The sequence below is a fragment of the Mus caroli genome, chromosome 7, assembly GCF_900094665.2.
Source record: "Mus caroli chromosome 7, CAROLI_EIJ_v1.1, whole genome shotgun sequence".
Taxonomy (NCBI): Eukaryota; Metazoa; Chordata; class Mammalia; order Rodentia; family Muridae; genus Mus; species Mus caroli.
Window position 1 is genome coordinate 129,848,000 of NC_034576.1, and position 10,783 is coordinate 129,858,782.

Genomic DNA, 10,783 nt, shown 5'->3' on the forward strand with positions numbered 1-10,783 from the left:
AGGATGTGAATCCTCCTCACACATTCCTCCCACTCCAGATGTAGCAGATAGGAGAGAAGGTCAGTGGAGGAATTGCTTTTGCATTGGGTTTTCACACTCACAAAACTCAATGTACATACACTGTATGGGCACAGATCTACACACACACACACACACACACACACACACACACTATCCATGTCTATTCACACAGGACAGGTTGGGCCATGGTGGGCTGCTACAGTCAGCACAGCAGCCGGATAGAGAGGAAAGTTCAGACCACACAGGATGAAGGTGGCAGCAAGAGGGTCGGGGCATCTACATACATCTACACAAGTACACACACGCTGGGGTGTCCACACGTCTTGAGCATGTGCCCTCGGCATGCATGTTGGTGTGCATGTGTGATCACGCCTGCTGCTATCTATGTGCGGCAAGGTGAGAGCCAGGGACTCCAGGGTCTGCATGAGGGTGAGAGTGGCTGGAACTGCCTGGGTCTGTTTTGGGAGTGAGCTTGGAGCAGGGAAAAGGTGAAAGGGTCGGGGCGGGGGGGTATTGCTCCCGATGTGTGGGGAGGGTCCTGGGGAAGAGAAGGGTAGGGGCCTACAAGCCCAGTGTCCCCCCAATGGATGACGCCAAGACCACCCCCAGCACCACACAGCAAATGATGATCATAATTTTCTTCTGCAGGTAGAAAGATGAGAGAGAGAGAGGAGAGGAAGAGGGAAAGAGAGGGACAGGGAGAGAGGTAGACAGACAAATGAAGGGACCGTTGGGATGTGGGACATGAGGAAAAAGAGGGGAGAGAAAACAGAAACAGGAAGCAGTCAGAGCCGTAGATAAGGCCTCTCACCCATTTCATAACTGCCACACCCCACCCACTGATCTCCTGGCCTGCCCCCCTGCTTCAGGCAGCCTCCGCTGGCTTACCCTCCTGGCCTTGCTCTGATACTTCACAGCTTTCTTGGTGTCGGACACGGCTCGTTCCACGTAGTCCACGGAATGTTCCACGTTGTACTCAATTCGGTCGATCATCTCACCCTGCACACAGAGAATACGTGACGAGGGACAGAGCCTGGGGGCTGGGGAGGCTCCCGGACCCGTGTGGCAGGGCCTGTACCTGGCTCTCTACGAGCATGGCCATGTCCACAAACATGTCGTGCAGCTCTCGGATGCTGGTTTCCAGTTTGATGATCTCGTTGTGCCTTGTCTCGATCTCATTCAGAGCTTGCTTCGTCATCTGTGAGTCCATTTTGATCTGAGGTGAAAGGAGGAAAAGAGGGCAGTGATCACCCTTTGGCCGTGTAATAGCTTCAGTTCAACAGAGGGTTTGGGTTCAAATCCTTGGGTAGTGACAATTCAGGAATTTGGTTTCTTTTAAAAAAAAAAAAAAAACAAAAAACCACAGAGGGGTTGGCGAGATGGCTCAGTGGTTAAGAGCACTGACTGCTCTTTCAAAGGTCCTGAGTTCAAATCCCAGCAACCACATGGTGACTCACAACCACCCCTAATGAGATCTGATGCCCTCTTCCAGCTCACAGCTACAGTGTCCCCCAGCTCCTGACCTGGGCTGTTGGTCACCATGGTGTCTGGACCACAGGAAGCTGTCACTTTCCTCTAACAATGACCAGTACCCTCATCACCACAGGTCACACACCTCCACTCTGGCAGCCTCACTTTCTGCCCCTATTTCCTACCCGTGCTATGAGAGCTAACATAAGGTCACCTGCCAGCCGCCCTGCAAGGGTCCCCTCCCCCTTCCCAATTTTCCCATACCTAAATCCTCACTTGTCCTTTTTATTTTAGATGTTTAAGAATGTGTTCTCAAATGTGAAGTCAAGTGGCCCACATAGGCTGGAGGAATTGGAAGCCCCTGGCACTGGAGCTACAGTTGGGAGGCCCTGCCAGGGGTGCTGGGAACTAAAAACCTGGGTGCCTGCACAGCTATCCCATCTCTTTCCATAGCCTGTCGTCTCTTAAGGTGCATCTCAATGACACGTATTGACGTCTTCCTGGACTTCAGTATTAATAACCCCTAGCCAATACTCAGGGCTCGTCTACAGTTTCCTCAGCCCTCACCAGGGCTCCCAACTACTGGCATTGTTGTGAAACTGAGTGATTTTTCACAAAGATGGTTTCCAGTCCCACAGTGCAGTGCCAGGGGTCAGAGGTCAACTCTTTTTTGTTTTGTTTTTCTGAGACAGGGTCTCTCCATATGGTCCTGGCTGTACTAAAGCTTGTTGTGTTGACTAGGCTGGCCTTGAACTCACAGAGATCCTCCTGTTTCTGCTTCCCAAGTGCCGGATTAAAGGCACTTCCATGCCTGGGGAGTAGGCTGTGAATTGTTGCCAATTACCATACAAAAGAACTCTGACTTAGAGTGGAGTCTAAGAGTTCTTAGCAAACTCTTTCACCTTCTGGCAAATTTCCCTCTTCTGTGAAATGGGTTTCCTCTGAGATTGTGGGGAAGGTTAAATGAAGGTGGTCATAGTGATGCATGCCTGTAATTCCAGCAAGTCCTCTTGAGGCAAGAGGACTGGGAGTTTGAAACAAGCCTGGGGCACACAGCATGATCCTGTCTCAAACAAAACCAAACCCTGCAAGTGTGTGACACCTGGCACAGCACTGCTGACCATTTTTAAAGGAGGCGCCTTCCTGCCCCGACCCCGTGGAATCTTGCACTTCTTTGTCCAAGCTGTCAGAGATTCCAGAGTGGATGAAGAGACGTGGCAAAGGTTTACCCGACAGACCGACAGACCGGGACACCACGGGGATGGCGGGGTGTGGGGGTGTCGGGGGAGGGCTCACATCATCCGTGAAGATGGCCAGCTTCCCGCTTTCCAACATGTCTTCCAGTTCTTCATTGGTAGTAGTCCTGCCAGCTGTGTGGAGAAAGGACCTCCTGCTCAGGAAGTGGGAAGACGACAGGACCCCAGGACCCACCCTCCCATTAGGCTGAGGCCCAGAGTCTGCTCCAGAGAGGAGCCTGGCAAGTCCTGGGAGTTTGGGGAAGGGAGGGGCACGCTCACTGATCTCCAGCTGCCTCTGGATGCGGTCCTTGCAGCGGTCCCGGTACTTGGACTGAGTTGCATTATATTCGGTCATTACCTCCACGAACTTCCGTGAGAGTGTGGAGTGCTAGGGAGATCAGGGCAAATCACAGCACGGCACCAGGGACACGAGACCCAGAAGGCTGCAGCACCACTCTCCCACATATATTCAGAACCCTAGTTCCGCCCGATAGTCCCCATGCTTCACCTGCCTGTCGGTCCCCTCTTGCTCCGTGAGCCTACCTGGGTCTTGCGGATGCGCAGGTCCGCAGAGGAACGATTCAGCCCCTCTTCCTGCTCAATGCTTTGCTCGATCGCTGTGGAGAGAAGGCAGTAACAGGTTGGAGACCTGAGGATGAGGTGGGGGACCTGGGTCTGGAGTGAGGGAGGAGGTGGGCTCCAGGCCTGAGAAGAGGCACCACGCCCAAGAAAAGTTTTGCAGAGGTTTGTTTGCAGGTTGCCAAGTATACAAGCCCGGGGTTTGAGGGAATTCCCTAAGGTAGGTAGGGAGAGTCAAAAGGTTGCTCTGTGGAAAGATTTTGCCTTGGAAAGAACCCAAGCACACAAGGGAATAAAGCCAGGTCACCGCCCCCAAGTAATGTCCAGTTCCTCTCACTTCTGAACAAAAAGCAAAATCTACCTTTTTTTTTTTTTTCCCTTTTAAAGACTGGGTGTTATTACACTGTCAAGGATTTGTAGACTCAAAGACATTCCTGCCTCAGCTTTCTGAGTAGCTGCTCCTACAGGCAAGACCTTCTGCTACCTTCTAACTTTCTTGGTGGCTGTCTTCGTCAGGGTTTTACTGCTGTGAAGATACCATGACCAAGGTAACTCTTATAAGAACAGCATTTAATTGGGGCTGGATTACAGGTTCAGAGGTTCAGTCCATTATCATCAAGGCAGGAACATGGCAGCATCCAGGCAAGCATGGTGCAGGAGGAGCTGAGAGTTCTACATCTTCATCTGAATGCTGCTAACAGAATACTGGCTTCAAAGCAACTAGGATGAGGGTCTTAAAGGCCACACCCACAGTGACACACCTACTCCAACAGGGCCACACCTTCTAATAGTGCCACTCCCTGGGCCAAGCATATACAAACCATCACAGTGGCTATCCAGCTTACAGGGGGATGTTTTAACAGAGGGAACTTAGCTCTCCTCCCCTGCCTGTCTTGTGAGACCCGGTCCTTTTTTTTTAATCTTATTTTTTGTTTTGTTTTGAGAATGTTTTTCTGTGTAGCTCTGGCTGTCCTAGAACTCAGGCCTCTGCCTGCCCTCTGCAGTCCCCGCCAGTGCTAAGATTAAAGACATGCTCCAGCTGAGTTCTCACTTCTAAAGGATGTTTTGAACTTCTTCTAGACCATGTCTTCCTGGGGCCATCACTCAGATTTCCTGAGAAGAGCTTGCAGTAACAGCTTCTTCAAGTCCTATCAGAAAATGCATCAGGGACGAATCCCTGGGCTGCTAAGACTTGCAAAGGCCTCTGGGCCAGTCCCAAGAGTGCCACCTCTTTCTGTCCCACTGGCAGTGGTTGGTGGTGGGGGTGGAGGTGGGGGAATGGAGCCAGATGGCACCTCAAGGCTATCCAGCAAGCAGAAGCAGGCACAGTGACTGAGTGCTATCCCTAGCTGTAGCAGTTAGGAAAGCATGACCAGGGATCCAGGGCATGTTAACCCTGCCCTGAGCCTTATTTATTATCAGGCCTAGGGCTCGGGCCAATTCTGGACAGAGAGGTCTTTTACAACTGTTGTAGAAACTCTGTAATATTGGCTGATATTTCACACCAGAAATTGGAGAAATGAAGGTCACCCTGATGCCACCAACTGGAGGAAGATGAAAAAGATGGAGTGTTTGTTTGTTTTGGGGTTTTGGGGGGTTTGTTTTGTTTTTTTCCTGGTCAGTTTCTTAAACCACCTTCTCTTTTTCTGTCTTCTATCTGGACCTACTTCTGAACCCCTGACCACAAAGTTTTCCTCATGGTCTTCTAGAAAGTGTTCTACATCAAGGCCAACGGGTCTGAAGAAACCAAGGAGTCCTGAGCCTGTGACCTGCCAGCCCATCTCACCCTTCCAAGTGCTGAAGGTACAGGAGCAACCACTGTGCCTGACTTACGGCATTTGATTTGAGAATATGACCTTACAACTCTGGCTGGGTTGAAACTCACTATGTAGACGAGGCTGGCCTTGAACTCACAAAGATTCTCCTGCCTCTGCCTCCCTAGCACTGGGACTAAAGGTGTATACCACCAGCCTGTCAACTTTTATGTTTTATATTTGAGATTTAAAAAAAAATTATGTGTATTGCATTTTGCCTGCATGTATGTCTATTGGGAAGGTGTTGGATTCCCTGGAACTAGGACTTCAGATACTTGTGATCCTCCATGTAGAATTGAACCCGGGTCCTCGGGAAGCCAGTGATCTTAACCACTAAGCTATCTCTCCAGCCCCTATATTTGAGATTCTTGATAAGACATCATCTGGAAAAAAAGAAAAAATACAGCCAGGCAGTAGTGGCACACGCCTTTAGTTCCTGCACTTGGGAGGCAGAGGCAGGCGGATTTCTGAGTTCGAGGCCAGCCTGGTCTACAGAGTGAGTTCCAGGACAGCCAGGGCTACACAGAGAAACCCTGTCTCGAAAAACAAAAAAACAAACAAACAAACAAAAAAAACAAATCAAACTAAACCAAAACTTTACTGTCAAGACTAGAAGAAAAAATATATTTTCTTCAGCTTCCCTATTATACTGATGAGTGAGCTGAGGACAGGGACCAGCTACAGTGACTGGCACTGGAGGCTGGACTCCTCCCTATAGATTGCGTGACCATGACCCCAGAGCACACACTCTGAGTACAGAGGGCTTGTTTTTATTGGTTAGCAACAGAGGCTCTCACATGACCTCCTCCTAAGTCCAAAAGGACCTGAAGCTTGTGTTGCCATCTCCCCACGCAAGATTAGTGGCCTTGGGGACAACCGCCCCCCCCCTAAAAAAAAATCCCTTCCAAAGCCTAGCAGTGAGCCTTAGTGCTATAGACGCTTTGGTAAATGCCTTAACTGCTGAACTGCCAGGGTACGTGAGCGGCTGCTCCTTAACACTGCTATTCCCCTGGCACCAGCAGACAAGGAGGTTCCCAACCCACAATGCTTTGAGGGAAGGTGGTTATTAGCAGCACCCAAGTTCTTAAATTGGAGTGAATACATGAGCACTTGGCAAGGCCCTCCTGAAAGCGTGCCAGCCCCTGATGTCAGCCACACAGTCCAATCTGTCCTGAGCCGAGGATGCTAACTCAGAAGCATTTGCTGAGCCCACCTACTGCTGCTCAGTGTCGCGCTCGGAGCCTATTCAGGCCAAATGAGGACTGATCAAAATTAAAACCTCTTGGAAAAGTGCGTTCCGCTCAGTCTTCCCCCTTTCCTTCCTGGATTCTTTGAAACAGAGTCTCACTACGTAGCCCACACGCATCCGGAACTCTCACTCTTCCTGTGGCAGCCTCCCGGCGCTGGGATTACAGGACCTCCCCACCGTGACTGGCTGGAAAATCTGTATTTTTTTCTGATTGATGGCTCTCAGGTGCAATTCAGGCAGAAACACTGCCTGGCTCATTTCCCTGTCAAGTGTTTCCAAAGGACGTGGGCAAAAGTGGGCTTGTACATTTCTCAATGTTTAGGACTATGACCCCCAGAGTCCCGTTTTCTCTGATCTAACGTGGGGCAGAGATCTGTTTGCAGTGGCGGAACTGCGGTCCTCACCTTTCAACTTGGACCGGACCTTGTTTGCCGTCTTTTTGATGTCTGCTGTGAGGTCCTCCAGCTCCTGTTTAGTCTCTGGGGGAGAAGGCAAATTGGAAGGTGAGAACCGGGGTGGGGTCCCAGGCCCTGGGCCCCCCCAAGGCAGCACTCACTCTCATCGGGGTTGGGGGCGGCAAGAATGGCGCTATGCTGTTTCTTCACTTGCTCCACATCCTCAGACAGCTTCTCGATGCAGCCTCGGATCTCTTCCACCTGGGGCAGGAAATCAGTGACACCTTATCCAGGCTGGGGGGCCAGATGAGACCTAGCCAGTGTTCAGTGAAATCGGCCAAACCATGAAGGCCAAGGAGTGTGCAGGGACAAGGGAATACACAAGGCAAAGGAAGCTAGGGGAGGGGACAAGGCTCTGGGCCAGGGCTACCCGGGCACTCTACCTGCTCAAAGAACTCATCCATAAAGTGGTCTCGATCCACGTGGACCACCTCCTCTTCATCATCACTGTCTTTCGCCTGGAAGCAAAGCAAGGCCAGATCTATAAGCAGTCCCTACCCTGCGTCTCAAGGTTGACGCTGCCTCTCTGTTCCTCCACCTACCACACATAACATGAACGGTATCAGTTCTAGACTCAGAAGAGGGACCTTGGGAAGGGTCCTCATCAAGAGGGATGGCAAGGTCACCAACACTCAGAGCCAGCACTGGATACCTTGTAGACCAATGTCCTAGATGCCAGTGTCCCTTAAAGGAGTCAGCTAAAGGCATTTTCTGAGATCTGAACAGTCTCATCTGTTCAGAGTCTCCCTGGGAAAGAGGCACTGCTGTTGACTGCTGGATATGGACAAATTTCAATACTTTCAACACCCAGCTAAATGTCAGCCTGGTGATGACTGGCTCTGGGCTCCAAGGAGGATTCTAGAACGGTTTTCCAGAACTGTGAGCCTCCCTACCATCTCCTAGCAGTGCCTACCCAGGGCTCCCCTTTCCCTGACACAACCTGACCATCCATTCCCCTCTTAAAGGTCCCATTGCTGCCAAGCTGCTGGCTGCTGAAGCCAAGTTGAGCAAGCAGGGCCAGGCCCAGTGAGGGCCGGCTGAGCATGTCGGCAGTACTCTCTGACCCACTTCATCCCACACTCCCTCCTCCCACTGCACTGTCTCTTGGAGAGCCTCTTCCCCACGCAGCCGCCCACTTCCTTCCAGTCCCTTCCAACCACACACCCACCAACTCTCTCTGACTCGGATTTCCCAGTTGCAACCTGCAGCTGCTCAGCCCTCCACCCTCAGGGCTCAGAGACACAAAGGGATTCACCCACCCACACTGCCATCTCCAGGCAGACCAGTGACACAGACAGAGGAGCTGACACACAGGCACACAGAAATAGGCCCCCCAACACCCACGTGGAGGCACACAGACCCAGGCAGAGCTGCACTGCTGACACGTGGACAGAGGGAGAGGAGGAGGATGCTGCCTGTTCACCCACCATCTTCAAACCCCACAACCACATTCTTGCCCAGAGTTGGGCGGAAGGTACAAGAGGGCTCCCCTGGGATCCCCATTCCTCTCTGCCTGGAACAGAATTCTCAGGGTAAAGTTGAGCTCAGCCATCAATAGACATTAAATCTGGAGGTCTAAGCAGTGCCAGGGTTCAGCCCGCATCACAGACAGGTTGAGCCAGAGTTCAGACAGAATGCAGCCAGGAGAGCCTGGGTGAAATCAAGCGGAGCCTCTTGGACCTGAAGGGAGACCTGACGGTCCTGGGGCAGATCACACACAGGCCCTCGTGGAAGTCAGACAGGCTGTGAAGGAACTGCACTTGGCTCTAATGTATCTCAGTCTGTTCGACTGAACCCAGACAGAGCCAGATGGGACCAAGATGCGACTAAGACACGAAGATCACTTGGGATCTGCCAAGTAAGGGCAGCTCTGAGACCAGCATAACCCAGAGAAGACCTCCTGGGGCAGACCAAAGTCACCTGTTTCTGCCCGGGTCTTGCTCAAACCAAGCTCAAAGGTCTCAAAGACCCTGCTGGGAGTTTTGGCTTCTCCAGCCTCCACCTGCCTCAGGACAGACACCAGAAGACGTTGGCCCTGGAAGCCTGTCAGGAGCTGGGCTCATCTGTAGGATGTACCAGTTTCTCATTGCGCTTTCCAGTGTCTCCTCCTCCAGGGCCACAGTCTCCTGCTGACCTTCTCCTCCTCCTCCCTCCCACCTACTCTTGGCCAGCTTCACACATGGCAGGTGAACCTCTGACAGCCTAGGAACCTGGGAACCTTCCTCTTCTCTGTCTCTTTCCCTTCCCATGCCAACTCCAGGAAGTCCTTCCTAAAGTATTATTTCAGTCTCGCCTGTTTTCAAAGCCTTAGATACTTCCTAGAGTATCCAGGCTGCCTATTTACTTGCCCTTGAGACAGGAAAAAAGGTTGAAGGGCCTAAGGTGATTTGGTTTGGCTAATGACCACAAGGAGAGCTAAAACTCCTGTGTACACGGACACTCACGGCCGTAATCCCTTCTGATCCTCACCGCCACAGCCCAGTGAGAAAAGCTGGGCAAACACTGTTCCCATTTCACAGATGAAGGAGCACGGAGCCCGGGTGGGCAAAGTACAATGACTTGCCCAAGGGCACCAGGCAGATTGGGACCAGGACACCATGGTCTGGCCACCCTAGCTCTGCTCCCCTGAAGGCTTTTCAGCCACCATTTGCATGGGCTCATTTCCTCCTGGGCCAGTTCCTGCTCAGGCCTCTGTATCCTGACCAGCCAGGCTAGCAACATCACCTACCAGTGCCTCTGCATGCATCTTACATTCTTGGTATGTCTTTGGATCTTCACCAAAACTCTCTAGAGAGAGGGGCTGGAGCCATGGCTTGGATGTTAAGAATGTGTATTGGTCTTGGAGAGGACCCAAGTTCAGTTCTCAGTACCCATGTTGGGCAGCTCACAAGTACCTGCTTGTAACTCCATTCCAGGGGATGCAATGCCCTCTTCTGGTCTCTACAGGCTCCTGTACTGATGTGTGTTCTCTCTCTCTCTCTCTCTCTCTCTCTCTCTCTCTCTCTCTCTCTCTCTCTCTCTCTCTCGGTGTGATAGCACACACCTTTTAGATCCAACTCAGGAGACAGAGGCAGGCAGACCTCTGAGTTTGAGGCCATCCTTGTCTACAGAGTTCCAGGACCTCCGGGGCTGCACAGAGAAACCTTGTTTCAACAACAACAAAACAAACAAACAAACAAACAAATAAACAAAATCATTTTGTTAAATCTTAAACAAAAACAGGGTCTGGAGAGATGGCTCAGTGTGTGAAGGGCAGGGGCTGCCTAGCCTGCACAGGATGCTGATCAGCTGGGACTACAGAGTAAAATCCTGTCTCCAAAGCAGGCTTATACCTGGCAGGCACACACTGTTAATTGCAATAGAGGCAGAGGGAGGTGGGTCTCTGTGACTTCAAGGCCAGTCTGGTCTACATAGCCAGTGCCAAGCCACACAGGCCTAACATAGTAAGTGCCTGTCTGAAGCAAACAAACGGACAAACAAACTCTGTGATGACCACTGACAACACAACTGCAACACTGACAAACACTGCAGAGACTGATGGAGTGCTGGGTGCATTCTCAAGTGCTCTGTGTATTCTGCATGCGCTCGTCCGTTTAATCCACTTAAAAAAAAAAAGACAATTTATTTTATGTGCATTGGTGCTTTGCCTGCATGTCTATCTGTGCGAGTGTGCCAAGATCTCTTAGAACTGGAGTTGCAGATGGTGGGGAGCTGCCATGTGGGTGCTGGGAATTGAACCCTGGTTCTCCGGAAGAACAGTCAGTGCTCTTAACTGCTGAGCCATCTCTCCAGCCCCATTTAATTCACTCTTGACCTCTTTCTGTCTGTCTGTCTGTCTGTCTGTCTGTATCTGTCTCCCCCCACCCCCACCGGCCCTTTCCTTGGTGTGTGTGTGTGTGTGTGTGTGTGTGTGTGAGAGAGAGAGAGAGAGAGAGAGAGAGAGAGAGAGAGAGAGAG

The 10,783-nt window shown here is 51.4% G+C and overlaps 1 protein-coding gene across 1 annotated transcript in view; it reads right to left on the bottom strand.

Annotated features, from left to right (window-relative positions):
* Stx1b (syntaxin 1B) overlaps positions 1 to 10,783 on the bottom strand; it is a 15,955-nt gene continuing 5,172 nt past the window's right edge. The window contains exons 2-10 of the mRNA XM_021166852.2: positions 7,210 to 7,284; positions 6,928 to 7,027; positions 6,776 to 6,850; positions 3,273 to 3,346; positions 3,009 to 3,117; positions 2,788 to 2,861; positions 1,100 to 1,237; positions 910 to 1,020; positions 1 to 663 (exon numbers count right to left, since the gene is read on the bottom strand). Coding sequence (XP_021022511.1) covers positions 583 to 663; positions 910 to 1,020; positions 1,100 to 1,237; positions 2,788 to 2,861; positions 3,009 to 3,117; positions 3,273 to 3,346; positions 6,776 to 6,850; positions 6,928 to 7,027; positions 7,210 to 7,284 — 837 coding nt within the window. The 3' untranslated portion in view covers positions 1 to 582. The remainder of the gene's footprint in view (positions 664 to 909; positions 1,021 to 1,099; positions 1,238 to 2,787; positions 2,862 to 3,008; positions 3,118 to 3,272; positions 3,347 to 6,775; positions 6,851 to 6,927; positions 7,028 to 7,209; positions 7,285 to 10,783) is intronic.